General features: G+C 32.8%; 4 protein-coding genes and 2 long non-coding RNA genes across 6 annotated transcripts; 2 read left to right on the top strand and 4 right to left on the bottom strand.

Annotated features, from left to right (window-relative positions):
- Positions 1–70: 70 nt before the first annotated feature.
- Positions 71–2,230, bottom strand: MAGO (mago nashi family protein). Its single transcript, XM_012228323.4, has 3 exons — positions 1,929–2,230; positions 1,282–1,458; positions 71–395 (listed from the first exon to the last, which is right to left on the bottom strand). The coding sequence occupies exons 1-3, from the start codon at positions 2,139–2,141 to the stop codon at positions 336–338; spliced, it is 450 nt and encodes a 149-aa protein (XP_012083713.1). The 5' UTR covers positions 2,142–2,230; the 3' UTR covers positions 71–335.
- Positions 2,231–3,048: 818 nt separating this feature from the next.
- On the bottom strand, positions 3,049–3,924 carry LOC105643229 (basic blue protein). Its single transcript, XM_012228322.4, has 2 exons — positions 3,693–3,924; positions 3,049–3,599 (listed from the first exon to the last, which is right to left on the bottom strand). Exons 1-2 carry the CDS (start codon positions 3,850–3,852, stop codon positions 3,181–3,183), a joined length of 579 nt encoding a protein of 192 aa, XP_012083712.1. The 5' UTR covers positions 3,853–3,924; the 3' UTR covers positions 3,049–3,180.
- Positions 3,925–6,806: 2,882 nt separating this feature from the next.
- On the top strand, positions 6,807–8,901 carry LOC105643376 (2-oxoglutarate (2OG) and Fe(II)-dependent oxygenase superfamily protein). The gene is made up of 3 exons (XM_089721527.1): positions 6,807–7,128; positions 7,533–7,780; positions 8,140–8,901. The coding sequence occupies exons 1-3, from the start codon at positions 6,907–6,909 to the stop codon at positions 8,708–8,710; spliced, it is 1,041 nt and encodes a 346-aa protein (XP_089577653.1). The 5' UTR covers positions 6,807–6,906; the 3' UTR covers positions 8,711–8,901.
- LOC149496582 (uncharacterized) lies at positions 7,379–10,351 on the bottom strand. Its single transcript, XR_016320907.1, has 2 exons — positions 10,036–10,351; positions 7,379–7,758 (listed from the first exon to the last, which is right to left on the bottom strand). It is a non-coding gene; the product is annotated as an uncharacterized LOC149496582 (long non-coding RNA).
- A 618-nt stretch (positions 10,352–10,969) lies between these two features.
- LOC110010441 (uncharacterized) lies at positions 10,970–12,853 on the bottom strand. The gene is made up of 2 exons (XR_002285441.3): positions 12,568–12,853; positions 10,970–11,239 (listed from the first exon to the last, which is right to left on the bottom strand). It is a non-coding gene; the product is annotated as an uncharacterized LOC110010441 (long non-coding RNA).
- A 3,368-nt stretch (positions 12,854–16,221) lies between these two features.
- Positions 16,222–19,722, top strand: RA-5 (RAS 5). The gene is made up of 8 exons (XM_012228321.4): positions 16,222–16,384; positions 17,415–17,487; positions 17,813–17,860; positions 17,968–18,015; positions 18,180–18,251; positions 18,360–18,515; positions 18,652–18,755; positions 19,318–19,722. The coding sequence occupies exons 1-8, from the start codon at positions 16,371–16,373 to the stop codon at positions 19,412–19,414; spliced, it is 612 nt and encodes a 203-aa protein (XP_012083711.1). The 5' UTR covers positions 16,222–16,370; the 3' UTR covers positions 19,415–19,722.
- Positions 19,723–19,968: the final 246 nt, after the last annotated feature.

Raw genomic sequence — 19,968 nt, 5'->3', positions numbered from 1 at the left:
CTATTTTGGAGCGGATAGCTTCGTAAATTCTAATGCTCGATGTACATCATGTCATACCGAAAAAACCACATTCTGTGAAAACACTGAAATGTTAATTAATATTTTGATTCCGAAAGTTTTACTCCATTAAATTAGTTTGTTGAAGAAAAGTAAAACTTTAAACAAGCAACCCTTTTGAGTAACATATCCCTCAATCGGGGTAGGCATATGCCATACAACTCCACACAGCCTCGAACAGTTCCAAACAAGCAAGAAAAAGTATTTTCATTAAAAATATCAATCCTACAAGCAAAATTACTTCCTCAATACAAATGGAAAGCCAGGCATAATGTTCTCTAGATAGGCTTGATCTTGAAATGGAGTGAGATAAGGGAGAAAACAAAGCACTTCAAGTCCTGCAAATAAATAGAACACCAATAAGAACCAACATTAATGTCTAAAAGGCCCCAATTTTCACACACTGATATATCAGCCAAGGCATATATTAACCAACATAAGACAAAAAAAAAAATTTCAAAGCAAAGGGCCCTCTAAATGGGAATCTTGCTTTTCCATTGGCAGCTGCTTGTTTTTGTTCACCATCCTTCAATTGGCATCTGCACATTTTTGTTCACCAGCCTTCCATTGGCATCTGCAACAACTCATTTACACTTCCACACTCCCAAAACACAAACATAGAGAGAGATAAACAAACACATGCAATGACATCAAGACCACAACTATGAATCACAGTTCACAACAATATGACGACCTCAGAAGGAACTAACAGATGAGAAAAGAATACCACTCTAAGTTTTATAAATTTAAGTTGATTATCCACTATAATGCACATAAACCATCAAATGATCAGTTCCATAAAGGAGCATATCCTGGTATCATTTGCTAAATGCATAGCTCATGAGTCATGGCTATTACTATAATTAATTTTTACCTCCAAGTGTGACATAACCCATTTCGCCAACAATGTATCTAATAATCCAACCAAGTAGCAGTTTCATCATAAATAAAGTATTGATATTACCATATCGGTGATCTTCTGTTCCAAAACTGACATATTCAGAATTAGGAGAAGCAATGATAATGTCATCCAACCTTTAATTATATGCTATATTCACAGGCGTAAAAGTTCACTTTAGCTAGAATTACTCGCATCTTCTACTTTTATTTTGTACCAAGTAATATAAAGTATTGAACAAGAAAAACTTCATATCCATCATTTAGCAATATAAAACAAAAGGGAAAACACAGAGAAAAACATAGATGAAAATACAAGTAGCTGACCTGAACAAGGTAATAGAAGATACGAAGCCCTTCAGGATCCTTACTGCTCTGGACATCAACAAGTGACCCAATCTTTGAGGTAGTGAAGGAGATATGCTCGTTTCCCATTACAATCTCGAGCTCTTGTCTCCCAACCCTGTCTGGTTCTGGCCAGTTGGCATCATCTTCCTTCATGATCTAACCAATCATTTGAAACAAATTAGAAACCACACAAACCTTAAAATTACCAACTTCAAGCACACACACCTACTCTGCGTCTGTGTCAATACACATAACAAAATGCTCCAAATCTAAACAAGTTGAAGGAATTCACAAGAAAAAGTTTGCGACATTATTATTACGCTGAAACTCATGACAGCAATAAGCACAAGCAGGAAAGACCAATGATTTCATCAGTAGAAGTAATATTAATTCATCGAACCCAAACTAGGAAATACAAAAACCAAAACCCTAGGCTCCATTAGTTCGGAGCAGAATACTAAACCGAGATTCGAAAGTCCATATTTTGTTCGCAAGTATCAACAAATAAAAGAAAAAATTAGCTCAATGAAAATTGGAAGTCCTCAGAGCAAACCCCAAGAGAGAGAAAGCATTCTAATAGTTAATACTGAATTAAAAAATAAATAAATAAAAGAAGAGAGGAAAACCTCGCTCTCGGCGATGATGCGGCGGCATTCCTTAAGAACGGCGGGGGTGAGGAAGACTTCCTTCCGGATCATGGTGTCGTTCTTGTAGTTGGAGTTGTTAGCGTATCGGAGCTTGCCATCTGGCCGGAACTCGAACTCCAGGAACTCGTGACCGAATTTACCCTTGTGGCCAACATAATATCGAAGGTAAAATTCATCATCTTCTGCTGCCATTCGTCCCCTTCGTCTCTAAGCTCTCTCTTTGTCTCAGTCGCACAAGAAGTACAGCTCCGCGAACGAAAAAGAATGGAAACCAACTTCCTTGCCTCCTTTTTGATGGAGCGCAACCCCAATTTGAGGAATCTGGATATTTGTCCTTGGGCCGGATCAGACTTCAACACCGCCTTGGAGATTCCTAATGGGCTTTTTATATGGGCTTTAATTTATTGGGTCACTTGCAAAAAGGGAGAGAAAAACAATAAATCAAAAAACTAGTTAAGGATTTAAGAAGCACTTCAATAGATTATTTTTTTTTTTTAGTATCAGAAGAAATTCTAACTTAAATCTATTATTAGATTTATATTATTTCTTAACGTGCAACTGTAATATATTTAATTAATTATGCTAGAAAAAGATATATAATATTTAATAAATCGTTGAAAACTAAATTTTTATTTTTATTAATTTTAAAGTAAAATATATAGTCAAACCTGCAAAAAAAAAAAAAAAAAAACCCTATATATTAACCTCAAAACGCTGTTTAATTAATTATCTCTTCAACTATATTATATTTGCCTCATCACCTGTCTAGTTATTTCTGTCTCTTTATTTGCACATAATTAATTAATTAATTACTTTGATAGTTGAGAGTAATGAAAAGAAAAAATCCAAAGAAAGATAAAACTAATGGATTTTGACTTAATCATCTCTTTGATGGTGGCGTTAAGGATTGAAAACTACTTAATAATCAAAAATTTCCAATCCAATATTATTGATGGGAAGCTAATGACATTTTTCCTTTTAGGACAGATAAACAACTGAGTTTGCTTTTCTCTTCTCACCTTCAATTGAATTTTCTAATTTTTATTTTTATTTTTTCTGTTCTGAGAGTATGAATTTTCCCATATACAAAATTTAAATCTCCGAGGAAAAATCAATTATTAAATATGATCATAAATAAAACAGAAATATACAAATATCCACTGATAAAACCACACAATAGTTCAAATTCCAACAGCAATATCCAAAACAAAATAACAGCACTGCCTCTTTCCTAGCCCAACAAACCAAGTACTAGTAAAGAACCAAACATTAAAACATTCATATTAACGAAAACGCTAGCTGCTCCATTATTGCCGGGCGGCGGCGGCGGCGAGGTGGTGTTGGAAGGGGTTTCAGCTGCAGGAGTGTTAGAACCAGATGGAGTGGTAGAACCAGATGGAGGAGCAGGGGCAGGAGTGGTGGGACTAGTACCTGGGGTAGTGCTGGCTGCCACAACATTAACAGCCAACTTCATGCCACCACTACAGTGACCAGCTGTGGGACAAATGAAGTAAATTGTGCCTGTCTTAGATAACTTAATTGTTGTGCTTCCATCGTCATGGCTTTCAATAGCATTACTTGAGCTGCAACTATTATAATCGCTTTGAGATACTTCATCCACTTTGTGCGTAGAACCATCATAGTTAAACACTGTTTTTTTTTTAAAAAAAATAATAATAATAATAATGATATCAGTTGTAGTACTTTTTGATTAAATTTTAAACTAATTAATTAGCAACTCACCAAGAGTGTCACCGACGGTGAATGTTTTACCGGAGGCCCAAGTGCTGTAATCGACTCCGAAATTGGTCCATCCTGAACTGTCTCCGACGATGTATTGCGCAGCATAAGCAGCTGGAATTGCCATTAGAAGAATTAGGAGAGCAGAAGTTGCCATGGCCATGTTTGAAAACCCTCAATTATCAATCAATTAATTGTCAGAATTTGAAAATAGGGTGTAAAGGCCTTTAACATGTTACAGGTTATATAGACACAAAACCAAATTATAATTTCAATTTAAAATAGAAAAAAAAAAAAAAAAAAAAAGTCTCCTTCCAATTACTTGTTTATTTTTATGATGCAAAGTACTAACTTCTGTATGTCTACCTAATGCATTGAAGATTAATTTTGGCTTCCCTAATTAGCCGACTTAACGAGCTTGAAGCTGGTTCTGTGAACTGTTAGAGTGATGGAAAAGTTGCTTAATGGCTTGGCTTCTAAGTAACTCCATTTTTTGGCAAAGCTGAGCTGGAGTGATCGAATACATAAATATATATAAAACTGAAAATGAAACCAACATTCGTTTTAATATTATTGCCACCTAATACTAAGAGAGATTAGGTTGGAATGATCCCACTTTTTCTCACATTGGCTAATTGAAAAATATGTTAGTTTGGTTAGGATAATGATCATCACGATTAATGTTGACTTTTCAGTTCATATGGAGTTGGTTGAGTTGTTAAAGCATGGGAATACTCTATTTTCCACATTGTATATAATATTAATAAGCATTTTTTGTACATGATTGACCAAAAACTGAATGATTAATTAAAGTTACTAACCATCTCAATGAATCAACCATTTAATTATTTAGAGGTCACATCAAATGAGCGCCTGACGCATAAATTTAATCTTATAATTTGGCTATTATAATTGTGACTTTCTAAACTGAATTTTACAGCAAACATTTTAATAATAACTATGTACATCGCTAATGAAATATAAACGTGCATGCTAACGATTAGACCTAAGTTCAGAAAACCAAAAAGATTCGAGGTAAGATTCATGTATCAAGCCTATCAATCAACACCTAGTTCTAGCTAGCTTTTGAAAACGTAAAATTAATCTCCTTCTGTTGTCCTGTGTGTGTAAAGAATCATGGCCAAACTACATATATTACTACCGTTATCACAATCGCGGGGCCAGGCTGGTAGCTATCATGGCTAAATAAACATTGAACTTGAACGGGTTTGTTTTCATAGTCAACGGTAGAATAGTTACGCAGAAAAAATTTTGACACCAGTGCGATGAACTTTTTTTCTTGTTGCCCTGTCTGGTATTAAGGTGACTTTACCTTTACATTCTGAATCTGGAATGAAGCTATTCTAGCCAATCCCAGTGCACAGAAAATCGCAGCAAACTGAACAAGTATAGTAATGCTTCAAGCACTTAGACCTAGGTTCAATGTTCTCAAATCCTATCTGATCCATATAAGTATAACAGCCTACAATAAATTATTATTATTTTTTTAAAGGGATACACCTCATCATTTATTGACAACCTGCATTGTACGAATAGGAAAATTTATCAGTTAACCATTAATGCCATTATCTCCAACTAACTATCGTATGAGACCAAGAACCACGTACTTTCACTAGACGAGCAAAAAAAAAAAAAAAAAAAAAATTTCCACCTATTTTCTGAAAAAAGACTCACCTCTTGATATTTTTCCATTTATCATCATCATTATCATGCAATTTTTAGTTTCTTATAAAGCGCAGAAATTTTCTTAACCAATTTTTATGCCCAATAATTATTTTCCTTTACTGAACGACTCTATTGGGCAAGTGGATATTAGAAAACACTGGAGATGAATCTTCGGTTGCCAATCATCCAAAAAAATTGCGTCGGTTGGTATAGGCACCAAAGTTTAATAACAGATGTCAGGATCCTTGGCATGGCGGTTAACAAGGAAAGAGCAGAGCAATGGTGTGTGAAGGAAAAAGGAGATCATCCATTTTCCATCACCGGAGTTTCTCGCAAGATGACAAAACCTTTAAAGCACGAACTTCTGTGGAGGTGGTGATGTCATCCAAGAAAACCATATGCTGGTTTTGAGTCTTGACTTGGAAACCCATTGCATGTTGATATGGTTTCACTTCCAGCTAATCGCCCTGAGCTCATCCTGCAATCTTAGAGCCAAAGGCGAGCGAGTAGTATTATTAGAAAGTAAAAACTAGAAATTACAACCAGTTGTTTTGTTTATGGGGTTTCATTCCCCCTCCTTTATATTCAAAATAATAATAATAACAATAATGAGCAGGGTACAAATATAGTGGTAAAATCATATACACAGCATATCTAATTGCGATATAGTCGTAATATTTCCTCTACAGCTAACACAAGCTCCGGGTAAAAAATCAACAAGGTAATCAAATTAATGTTTAACTGCAAAAGCTCTTGCCTCCTTAGTGGATAGGAAAAATTAAAAGTAAGGAAAATTATGATTTTATCCTCGTATTTTGCCATAACATTCAATATTATCCCTGTATTTTTAGAAATACAATTGAGGTAAAAGATAAGAGACAATCATTTATTTTAAAAAATACATAGGTAAAATCATGTATTTTGATAAAATATAAAGATAGAAAAGTAATTTTGCTTAAAAATACATCATGTCTGACGTGAAAAGTACGGCGATTTGAACGCGCATGTCATCCCAAACCAAATTGCACTTGTATTATTCATTTTCCCTCCAGCTAAAGTGTTTTCTTTTGCAATAGGTTCCGCCATCTCTGGATCCTTGGGTCCCATTTGTTCAAGGGTGGGGGCAAAAACTAATTTTATTAATTATGGGGGGGCCAAAATTTTTTTTTTATTTTAAAAATTACCACTAAAAATTTATCTTTTTATTATTTTTTTTATTTTGGCAGCTCCCCCTTACCCATATAGTATGTCCGCCCCATTCATAAGCGTGTAAATTCAGTGGGACCACCTCTCTGTTTTTTCCCATTCCTTCTCTCTCGCAAACATTTTATGACTCATACCTATGTTTGGACTCTAGATCATTAATTCATCATTTCCATGCTGTTCTATACACCGTAACTGTACAAGAATGAAATAGATTGACAAAACTGATCTTTTCTTTCAGGGAAAATTAGTAAAATTTTAGCTTATAAATAGTGCAACCTTGTACATTTTTAACAAGTCAACTAAAGAATAATACAAAAGATTGAGAATGGAAGGAAAGGGAGAGAACTCACAAGCTTCATTTATCAAGTCAGGTGCAGCTAATGTGCCTGAATATTACATTCTTCCCCCGTGGGATAGGCCAAACCCTGGTCTGAGCCCATCAATGACCCTTCCCATTGTTGACCTATCCTTGTTACACCATCCTTCTCTCAGGTCTCATGTTATAAATGAGATACGAACTGCATGTAGCAGCATTGGATTCTTTCAGGTATATTAGATACTGTAGCCAAATCCATGTTAATGTGTCCATTGATAAGGCATGTCTATATCATTATAAAACTGCCTTAATATATGCCAGTAGGACACTGCTCTTACCATCTATAATTTGTATTTGACACTCTTTATCACCTAGCATAAAGTGCTATATCAATGTGCAGAGGACAGCTAGCTAAATGTTAATGTATGAGGAGAATTCAACCTCCTACTCCTTGGTTGACATGACACAATATGACAAATAGTTAAAGAACAACAAAGAATATAAATCACATTTCGGAATTGCTCAATTAACAGTTATATCGTTCATTTACGTATATTTCAAGACATGCATGCATGATCATGGACAACTGCGCTGAAAATTTGATATAATTTACGTACAAACTTACATGTTTTCAGGTGATAAATCATGGAATCCCTCTTCCTGTGATGAAAGATGCTCTGGACGCTGCAATGGACTTTTTTGATCTGCCTTTCGAGGAAAAGAAGCTTCTGATGTCAGACAACGTGCACGCACCTGTACGGTATGGTACCAGCTTAAATCATGGAAAGGATAAAGTTCATTTTTGGAGAGACTTCGTCAAGCATTACTCCCATCCTATCTCAGAGTGGATCCATCTGTGGCCTGCAAATCCTCCAAGTTATAGGTAAATAAATACAGTATTAATTTAGAGTTCATAAAACATATGATGTACGTGGAAGCACTCTCCACTCTAGCAACTTCAAGCAAAGAAGTTTTTCAGGTCAAACATCATAGCATTAAAACGTTTTAACTGGCAACAGTTAGCATAAAATTAAAAATAGCATGATCGTCATGCCTTTCGGGTCCTATCTTCTATTGTGCCCTAAAGACATACAAAGAAGTTTTTCAGGTCAAACATCATAGCATTAAAACGTTTTAACTGGCAACAGTTAGCATAAAATTAAAAATAGCATGATCGTCATGCCTTTCGGGTCCTGTCTTCTATTGTGCCCTAAAGGCATACTTACCTGTTTGGTTACACAGGGAGAAGATGGGAAACTATGCAACAGCTGTCCAAAATTTGCAAAAACAACTAATGGAAGCTGTACTAGAAAGCTTAGGGCTTAAACCTAATTACTTACAAGATGAAATTGAAGAAGGATCACAAGTGATGGCCATAAATTGTTATCCAGCATGTCCAGAACCAGAACTCACATTAGGCATGCCACCGCACTCAGACTATGGATCACTAACAATCTTACTTCAGAGCTGCGCCGGTCTGCAGCTCATGGATTGCAACGAGAATTGGTTTGCAGTTCCAATGATGGAAGGAGCGCTAATGGTTCAGACGGGAGATCAAATGGAAGTAATGAGCAATGGAAAATATAAGAGTGTTGTTCACCAAGTAACTGTCAGCCCTGAGAAGAAGCGTTTTTCAATAGCTAGTCTTCACAGTCTAGCTTTAAACCGGAAAATAATGCCAGCACCAGAGCTTGTAGACGAAGAACACCCAGCAAACTACAGAGAGTTCAGTTTCAAAGATTTTCTTGATTTTATCTCAAAAAATGATATATTACAGGAAAGATTCATCAATACACTCAAGAAAAATCAATGAAAAAGAGGTGCATTAGGGTTTCGGGTGCTACGTCTGTTTAGTTTATTATTAATTTACTATGTCTATTTAGTGTATTCTGTTAAGTTCTGGTTTTGTCAAAGACTTCATAAAGTCTAATGACTATCCTATGCATTTAGATGATGTTACTCCCAGTATTGCATGTACTTGCGAGAGTTGCGCTAAATAAAACTATTGGGCTATGTTTGGTAAGCCTTAACGGAATCTATTATTTAATATAATCAAGCGTTTTTCTACAGTTAACAATTAATAATCTCGTAATCCATGAAAATCAATGCTTCATCTGTGCCGTATAGCTTCTGTCTGAATCTCTAAATGGAATGGCAATATCAGTTATCATGCATAAAGCTGATTTAATAATGTCAATCTCAAAAGTTTTAACATATTGACAACCACTATTATTTCAAATACAAGAAAAAACCAATTAGAGCCAAATTAACTGCTCCAAAAAAAAAGACAAGAAATAACATATGAACAGAAACCAGATTATATTATTGTAACTTTGAGCTGTTATCAAATCTCTTTACTCTCGTGCTAAACTTGGAATAGGTTAGATTTGTGATTCGAATTGATTGGAAATAGAAAAAGTAAGGATAAGAAACTATTTGCAACCACATTAGGATAGAAACTAATTGCAATTACATTCTCAAGAATTAGTGAAGCATTACACATTTTAGCTTACTTCTTGTTTTTTTTTAAGATAGTTACAGGCCTAGATTAGATAAATAATCTTATAGAAATGCTAAATGATAAATTGGTTTCACTTTCCTTGTTTCCACATACTAGAATGTTGCCTATTTCTCACTCTGTGTTTATGTTCTAATAGTTAAGTATTAGTTGCCTCCAGTGCAGCCAAATTAAATTGTGTTAACGTTAATTTGAAATTAATAATTTACCTATTATCTGTGTTTGCATAGTTATTAGAAATGATAATCAGCATTTTTTCCACTGATTTGGCGAAATCAACAGATTCAAACTGAACAGAATTTTGCGATAATCATAAAATCAAATTGCCTAATTATGGAAACTCATTCATATAACAGCACCAAGTACCAAAACCCTAAACGATCAGAAATTAAATCAAATTATCAGCGCGGTGTTAATTCAAAGTGCAACACAAAGTCAATAAAACGCCGTAACAAGATTTCATTGATATTGACAACAATTTAACTTTCGAGTTAGGGGAAAAAAACTGAATTATATTGACTGTTCTCTATTTCACCCAAGAAAAAATTTACGAAAAAAGACAGCCAAACAGAGCCCAAAGTCTACATTCAGCAGTGTCTTTCAAGAAAATAATGGCTTACCGATTGTTCAAAATTGTCCACAATCGGCCACTCACTCTCTCTCCCCTCTCTCTGATGTCGTTGCCTTGCCTCTCCCTCTCTCTCGGAGTCGTTGATCCCATCGGACCAGAGTCGTTTTCTTCCGGTGACAAATGGGGATCTTGGAATCGGAACATTATGTTTTCGGCTACGAGGCCCACGACGAATGATTTTACCGGGCCCATTGTAAGATCAAATTGACGGACCGGATTCGTTTATGTTACTCGTATCTTTCTAACGTGTTCGTGCTAAGCGATGCCTCGTAGAGTGGTTGGGTCCCATCGAGGCCGCTTATCTTTTTTTTTTTTTTTCCCACAGAAATACAATAGAATAATAAAGATATTATTAAGTAGATTTACAAACTCAATTAGTACAAATATACGTCAGGAAAACAATTTATTTATTTATTTATTTGTATTACTGATCTTCCTAGTCTTTTGAGCTAAATTTAATATTATGTCTAATGTTATTTGTGATGTAAAAATTTTTTCACTCATAATGATTAAACACTTAAATCGTATTCATTCAAATAAATCATCGATAATATTAATGAGTTACAGATATTTTATTTTTTTAATTTTAATTCACTTCCGATAGGTTGATTAATTATGGATCATCTCATGCAAAAGAAATTAAATAATTAAAATAAAAAATAATCATAATCACATTTGGCCTGAACAATAAAAAATAAAGTAATTAAACTCCCTTGTTTATGCTTTTTATTAAAAAAAAAAAAAGAAAAAAAGAACTCCGTTGTTTATTGTTAGCTTGTTTACAATAGGAGTCATTATTCTCTATAAGAATGTCTATTGAGAAAATTTTGAAACAAATTAATAATATTCCATGACTTTGATTTTATATAGTTTGTAACTTTTTGCAATCTAATTATTAGACAAACAATTAAATTTATACAATATAAAATGGAAAAAATAATATTATAAAATAATTATCAAAGCGCTTAAAATAAAATTTAGATGGTCAAAAGTTATTTCAAGAATAATAATAATAGTAATTAATAATAATAGTAATAATAATCCCAAAAGTATTATTATCCAGAGCGGATCTTTCAAACGGGTCTTCAGTCCATGTCATTCCACGCACGTGGCTGCTCTTTGAAACCATTTTTCACGGCACAAGTGGCGAATTAGTATGGCTAGGGTAGTGGCGAATGAAAAGTATTAGATGCCTACAAATAATGAAAATAAAGTTAAAAAGAAAAACCTAATACAAATAAAAAATAGAAAAAAAAAATTAAAGAATACACGACTGGATTTTTCTTTTTTACTTTTTTCCTATAATTTGACAAAATGGAGAATATAATTGAGTAATTCGATAAAATTTTTCATCCTCTTACTCTTTTTTTTTTTTTTTTTTTTAAATAACTAGTGAACTTATGCATGGCTTATATTAATAATCTTAGCATAAAATGCACGTGCTGATTATTTTATAGTCATTATAAAATTGAATGAAATTACAAATCTTAATTCAGTTATATTTTCTCTATTTCAAAATAATAATTCAAATTACTAATTTAAAAATATTTCAAAATTAATTAATCTCTTTTCTATTTTAACTAAAAATCAATAATTCGGAACATTATTTCGCCAACATCACAAAAAATATTGAAGCCTCAAGTGGTCAAGCCTCTTTTATTATAGTATACATATCCATATACTTCTTAATTTAATTCATAGGTAAAAACTTTATCTGTCACTAAATATATCAAAGGCCATCAAAATTACCTAACACAGTGTTAGATGAATATGAGTGGTTCAACATTCAGTAAGCCGACCTGATGCAAGCATGACTTAGTTTCAATCCGGTGGTTTAAGAATATCTGGTTTTTTTTTTAAAAAAAAAAAAAAAAAAAAAAACTTTTGCTATAAAGAATACTAAAAATAAAATTACAAGTCATTCTGTTCCTATATTTAAAAGGATAAGAGCTTTGTTTATAGAGTGAGACAAAAGAACAGAGATGCATTTTTAAAAACAAAATATCCTGTAAAATAAATGCAGTGAAGAATTTTTCAATCATTTCGAAATCTTCAAACAAAATTCTTAAGAAAAAAAAAAAAAATCTCAAGCACCAAATTACATACATTCCATATGAATATATCCACATTGAATGCTGAATATATATATAATCAAACAAATCATTAATATTTATTCTATAAATCTATATAAATACTTAATTAATGAGTTGTATTAATTAAAATATAATGTAATATACGAATGTTCATAACACAGACATTATAATTAAAAAAACTATAAATCTAAGAATATATATACACAAGGACAACGTTTTTCTCTCTAACATTTATTTTAAATGGATGATATGAAAAGCCTAGAAAATTTTTGTGTCACAAGTTCAATGTGAAAACATTCTTTCTTGATCAAATACAATGACAGGGAAAACACAAATTAAGAGAGAGAGAGAGAGAGAGATGAAGCCCCGAAAAGGAAACAAACAAAAAAAGAGATTCGTGTGCTATTTATTAGCGGAAAAAAACTTACCTGGCTATAAATGTTTTAAGGGTTGTGTAGGGATGTTTATGAACTCCACAAAGGTCAGTAGAAGCAAACGTACAACAGTATCAAAATAGCATGCATATGCAAATAGTGAGAAAATACTTGATCGATCAGTTGTATATTTTTTATCAGTATATATATAGGAATCCATATTGTTTCTTTCATGCAAGAACATCCATGAAGGAATTTAGAAGGTTAAGGTTAGTTAAAACGAAGAGCAAAACACCCAATGAGAAGTTTATTAAGTCTATATATGAACGTGAAAGGCTTGAAACTATATACACTGGAAACCTAGATGACAATGTTTATATATTTATATTAGAACGTCTTTGTGGCAAGTGCATGATCTGCCAATCACTATTTTCGTAAAAAAAAAAAAAAAAAAAAAAAAATATTCCATCTGTGCGTGATGTATGGATCACGTCTTATTTCAACGACACCAATAAAAAAATTCCCAATGTTTATAATTTTTATAGACTCCTAGTTGGAAATAAAATTTTAAAATACTATTATTTTTATACTCCATTAAATTTAATTGTATTGAAGTAGTAGTATATATTTTTTAAGTATTTTTATCGTTGAAATAATCATTGTAATTGTTTTTAATTCACCAGAGGTTAAATTAACGATGGAAATAAATATTACTAACCTTCATTTAATATTATGGAGATCTATCTAAATTAGTGAAACTCTTCTGAATGAAAGATTTCAATTTAAAAACTTTTCACTATCTGTATATTTTTAAAATAATGAAAAAACGAAGTTCTGCACAATAATCGATAAATGAATTTGAATTTAATATCAATCTAAATATTCAACAATATTAAATGAATAATTATATACCCAAATAGGTTGAAATTAGATTATTTAGATGCAAAATATCCATTTTAAATTAAGTGAATTAAACAAAAAAGCAAAGCTAACCAAACAAATAAATACAAAATTTTCTGCTATTTTTTATCGTTATTAATTAAACTTTTACATTCAAGTGAAAAATGGTATTCATGCTTTTATTTATTTATTACAACTAAAAATTTTTATTGTATTGTGATGAAAAAGCAATAACGATACCATTTTTTAAAAATTAATTAAGTATTAGGTTTATAATCGTATAGATTATGATTTTCTTAGGAAAAAAAGAAAAACCCCAAAACGACATATTATATGATATATCCATAACTTCATCATCTGCCTGAAGCCAAAAGAACATCACTTGCAAATTGCAATAGTTTAAAGATATCGATGACAGGTACAAATGAACTTAAGAAAAGAGACAAACATACAACTTGCTGGATTTTCATTGAATCAGACACAATCAAGATGACATTTTTCACATGGGACAGTTTTTTGCTTACATAGACAAAATCCATTTTCTGATCCCAGTTGCCAAAACCACTGCAAAAACTACTGCAAACGTTTGATGGTTTTCAACCATGCAAGAATCTATATATCCTCAATCATATTTCTGTCATCATTAATTTCGTCAACCATGTTATATGTATATATATTCGGACATTGTTGCTAATTAGGATATGTCCACCACAGTTGCATCACTTGGTAGGCGATGACAAACAACGTGTCTGGGAAATGTACATATATCTTCCACAGCTGATGTAAACAAGAGATTCAGACAAAAGATAAAGATTTTATAATATATGTTTCGTATGACTTTTTTTTGGTGTGCTACATATATGATTAAAATATAAACCAAGATTTTATCATATTTTACATATAATATTTGAATTGGATTAACAAAAAGAAAAAGCAAAAAAAAAAAAAAAAAAAAAAAAAAAAAGTGAGGTAAAGAACATGGCCCCGGTGAGCTATAGTTTAGTTATAGTCAAAGGGAAACAAAATTCTCATATGCATGTGCACATGTGTATGCATCACTTAAATATCGAGATTATAATAATTGTGAATAATTCGTTGTATAATATCAAACCGAAATTTAATCATAAAAACTTTTTTTTTTTTCAATGACTTTGCTATATCATTATATATATATATATATATATATATTTATTGGCAGGAAGAAGATGATGCTTTTATTTATATTTTAAATATGTAGTCTCCATAGCCTCCAATAATACAATACCTTCAATCAAATGAGGCAAATAATTAAAAGAGGTAAAAGAAAAAGAAGTATGATGGAGCCTTTGATGAGTGGCCAAAATATGTGCGGCTTGATTTCCTTCACGATATATGTGATAAATAGAAGAAGAGTGAAGATGCAACAAGTCAGCAACACGCAGCAAAACCGAAGGATCTGCTCTAATCCATTGTGCTCAATTAACATGAGCAACAAGATCCAGAAAATCCATTTCCACCTGGATGGGATAAAAACCTTTATCAATACTCTAGGAAAGCCTCCAAATCAAAGCCTCAAGCTCTGCATCATAATAGAGATACTATGGTATTTAAATAGGAGGCCTAACGGTCAACAAATACTATGGTTACACAATAGAGATAAACTTCCCTTTACTCGCTACGCCGGTGAAATGATTATTTTGAGGGAGCCCAACAAATTTTTTTAAACTTTTAGTGGGACAAATATAATTTTTATACATTTTTGAGGATCAAAATGTAAATTTTGCACAATATATATATATATATATATTTGTATTTCTTGGGTGGTCCGTGCTCCCTTAGGCCTATATTAAGCTTTACCCTGGTCGGAAGGTCTAAACCTAAAACCTTCCACTTCACATATAAATAAAAAAATGAATCAAATCTTGCCTATGAATATATATATTATCATAATAAAGATTGTGAAATGCTTGAACTATGAAAAACTATATTTTGTTTAAGGTAACTATGAAAAACTATATAAAACAAGAAAAACATAAAATGATTAAATTAGTTATTTAATTTGCATAATAATTCTTTTATCTAAATTTAGTTTTTTTTTTTTTATTTTACTTTTTATCTTGCAATTTTGTCTATCAAACAAAATAAAGGTTCAAACTTTATTTAATATAAGGGGCAATTTTTTAATTTTTTGAAAAGTAATATATTTTGATTTTGGATAAAACTAAAGAGACAAAGTGCCTACGAAAACTTGAATGTGGCTTTTGTCGTTATGCTAATTATTAAATATAAACTTCATTTTAGTTACCAACTTCTATATTTTATTGTTCAAAAAAATTCTATAATTTACTAGTTTATATTAAAATACGATTTGTAACTGATTGATAGAAATACTTTTTGTTATTCACGAAATAATTTAAGTTTAAAAAAGTATAAATTTTTTGATTATTTTTCATATAAAAAATAAAATTTTAAAAAAACTTCGTAAATCATTTGTTATACAAAACAAAATTATTAGTACTGCTAATTTTTTTTTTTTCTGGAAAATGTAAAACTATTATTTTGATATAAGAATTTATTCTTGTAAAAGCTTTTAACACGTTTATCTTTTATACAAGCCTGCCTGTTTCTATGACAGGCTTCAAGGAGTGGAATTTTGGTCACTCCTTTAATTTCTGAATGTGTACTTTCTGATATTAGTTAATGAAATTGTAGCCCAAGCTCAACTCCTACATTGCATTTTTCGGCCCACTATATATTAGCCCTAAAAGAAATTTAGGCCCAAATTAAGTTTCTCACTTTCGCTGTTTAATTAGCGGTCAATCTGCTTCTCTGTTCCACTATTAAAACTTACTGATCTTCGTCGTTTTCCTCTCTCGTGTTGACCTTGACCGGCCATAATCTGAGGCATACACCGGTGATAATATCGCCGGAGAAATATCGGGCTCCGGCACCTAATCTTCTATTACAACATCAGAACCATGACTCCAGAGTAGTAAGTTTCTATCCAAAAGTTCTACTATTTTTCTCAGCTAAAACTGAACAAAATAATACATGTGTGCCCATTTAGAGCTCTGATCTATGGTTTTACTGGAATTCGATGCTTAATTTAGTATGTAACTCGTAGTTTTGTTTTAGATTCATTCATTGAGTTGCTTTTCCTTTCTTAAGGAAGCCTTGATGATGGTTGCTATCTCTTGTTAAATAATTGTGCGGTGGTGAACTGAAATTTTTCCTATGGTCAATTATTGATAACTCTTTTGAGTATAACGATTTTGTTTAAGGAGTATAGATATGGAGTTGGTTAAACTTAATGATTATGTCTTTTGCGAACGTGAAAGAAGAACTAACAGGAGCCATTAGCAAGTTGCGCAAACTTAACAGAATTTGTTCATTGTCACAAAATCTCCACCGCAAAAAGAATGACTTTCAATTTGATAATTTACTGGCCGCTTTCTTCTGATAGTGTGAATGAACTCCTAAAGAAATAGAACACTTTCAATTTGAATTGTTGCACTGAATAAATCACTATAATTTGCTATAAGTCTTTATAAGTTTAGTTTAGTTTTATTTTTTGGTTTCTTATTTTATTTATTATGGAACATTAAAACAAGTCCTATTCTCATAGGAAATGACTAATAAGTTCTCGATTAGGATATGCCTGTGCATGGTCTTGTTAAAAATGAGTGTTTGGTTTTGCTACCACTGGGCAACATGGAATCTATTTCAGCCATGATTTTCATCTTTAAGTTTTCTAACTCTTCCTTGACAAACAATATGGTTGAAGTTCCTGAGGTGGCAGTTATGGGAGAAAATTATGCATAGATAAATTTGTGTGTGCATTTCTGTTTTTTTATGCATGCATGGTTTTTTTTGACATTTGCGATATTCAAGAATCTAATAACCTGCCCATTTGTTTTCTATTATCTGTTTTTTCATGATGCTTCAGTTTAGTTCCTCCCCACCCCGCCCCACCCCACCCCTTCAAAAACTAGTCTTTAATCTTTGTCTACCTTCTTTTGCAGTGATTACCTGTTCAAGCTTCTTCTCATTGGAGATTCTGGTGTTGGCAAATCCTGTCTTCTTCTGAGATTTGCTGTATGTCAAAGTCTGTTGCTTCAATTTTAGGAATATCTGTTACCCTAGTTGATTACCAACTTAATGAATTGGAATTTACCACCTCATTCCCTCTTCCTTTTTCTTTTCCCTTCCCTCCTTTTCTGAATGCCCCTTCCTTTCGCTTACTAAAACTCTCAGCTTTCTCTTATGAAATAGTTTAGATTACAAGGATTGTGATCTATAAGTTACAATCATGACAAAATGATGTACCCTGATATTTCTTTCTGAAAAATTTCTCTACCAGCATATACAGGTTGGAGCCCTAACTTTTAATGTGATGAATTCCTTGATGTTTTTGATGCAGGATGATTCATATATAGAGAGTTACATAAGCACGATCGGGGTCGATTTTGTAAGCAAACAAGATATTTTTATTCCATATTGGTTTTCATTGATGATGTTATTACTAATTATATCTTCTCTTTCTCTCTCTTCTTTTCTTTGTTTCCTTATATATAGAAAATACGTACTGTGGAGCAAGATGGGAAGACCATAAAACTCCAAATTGTATGAGCTCTCTTCTCTCCTTTGCAAACATTCCTTTTTTTACATTGTTTTATTCTTTACCTAGTTCTTATAAGGCCAATCTTCAACTTGTCTAGCAATCTGTGACCTTAGTATAGTCTTAAGAATTGATTGAACACTCAGTTTGAATTTCATTCAACATGCAGTGGGATACTGCTGGACAAGAACGGTTTAGGACGATCACTAGTAGCTACTACCGAGGGGCACATGGTATCATAGTGAGTGGTCTCCTTTTATTAAATTTCACCTTGCTTTTTCGAATTTCACCCCATTTGATTATCGTTGTAACAAATCTGTTCCTTCCTTCCTGGTGGCACCTCTTGTAGGTTGTCTATGACGTGACAGATCAAGACAGCTTCAATAATGTGAAGCGATGGCTGAATGAAATTGACCGATATGCTAGTGATAATGTGAACAAGCTTCTGGTTGGAAACAAGAGCGACCTTACTGCAAATAAAGTTGTATGCTATGAAACAGCAAAGGTAGAGCTAGCCTTCTCCTGCGTACTTATACTGCGTGTATTTGTATGAATTGAAATTTGTGGTTGAACTTGTCTTTCAATTGGCTTCCTTGTATCTGCCCGTAGTTCATGACTTCTTGTTTGTGCTTCTTTTCTAGGCATTTGCAGATGAGATCGGTATTCCTTTCATGGAAACCAGTGCAAAAGATGCCACTAATGTGGAACAAGCTTTCATGGCCATGGCCGCTGCAATCAAGGATAGGTACTGGTTATTCACGTTATAATAACCAAAAACTAAAAACAATAATCTCACTCAAGTTTGGTAGCGATAGGAGTGAAGGCTGTGTTTAGAAGTGGAGATTGCTTCTCAAGTTAATGTTGCAGATAGCTTGTAGACCATGAATGCTGCAATATCTAATATTGTGAAAGATGAAGATTAAGTGGGTGTGCTAATTTTCTGGGAAGCCAAATGAAAGCTTATAGAAGCATGAATTATCTAGCTGGTTAACTCCAAGTCTAATTCTTGTGTGGTTGGTTATCAAATCTAGTTTGGCAAACACTGAATGCAGCCTGTCAGGTTGTCAACTGGAAATCAATTCACAAGTGATTAGATTTAATCAAAATTTTAAGCATGATTACTTGTTAAAGCATTAGTGAGATTGTTTCTTGTCGATGCATTCTTGGAGTGTGCCCTAATTCCCCTTTCTGGTTGAGTTTAGAACACTGAAGTTCATGTGAAATGTCTTAAATAATTTTTAATAACTGTGTGCAATTTGTATTTCTATTGAAATATCTCATGCTTTTACTTCATATTATTGTCACAGAATGGCAAGCCAACCAGCTATGGACAATGCGAGACCTCCAACGGTGCAGATACGAGGACAGCCTGTTGCTCAGAAGAGTGGCTGTTGCTCCTCTTAGGTGAAAAAAGAAGACTTCTGTTGGCTTATGCATGACATGTAAGATCATCAATCTGTTTTCATTCTCTTGCAATTAGAAACTTGTTCCAGATGAATATAGAACTGCGACATGGTCTGTTCTTTGCTTGCATTTGGGCAAATGGTTACCAATCTGTTTGTACAAATTAGAAAAGCTAATAGGTAATTTATGTTGTTGTTTGTGTCACACCCATTCTTTTAAATTGAACGTAGTCTGATTGTATGTTTTAGATTCTGTGGATAATGGCATTCGCCATGGAAATGAAATAGATGAACTTTTCATTTAAATGACATGGACGGGTCAGCTCATCATTTTCCTAATTATTAATTATGCTGTCTTTCTATGAATAGCTTTGACAACCTGCCAGCCCTGTTGGTTCACTGGTGCCACTGTCGTTGTACATTTTAAATAATAAATCAGAAATTCATTATTCTGCATTGCGTAATGGGACACAGGATGATATTTCGAGATCTGAATTGCATAGCCTGCAAATAACATATAGAGAACAAGAGATGGAATCCTGGGACGAATTAAGT

Source organism: Jatropha curcas, chromosome 5 (assembly GCF_041381405.1).
Source record: "Jatropha curcas cultivar XTBG-Jc1 chromosome 5, XTBG_Jcur_1.0, whole genome shotgun sequence".
Classification (NCBI taxonomy): domain Eukaryota; kingdom Viridiplantae; phylum Streptophyta; class Magnoliopsida; order Malpighiales; family Euphorbiaceae; genus Jatropha; species Jatropha curcas.
The sequence above is the reverse complement of the archived record's forward strand: the minus strand, read 5'-3'. Positions and strand labels throughout refer to the sequence as shown.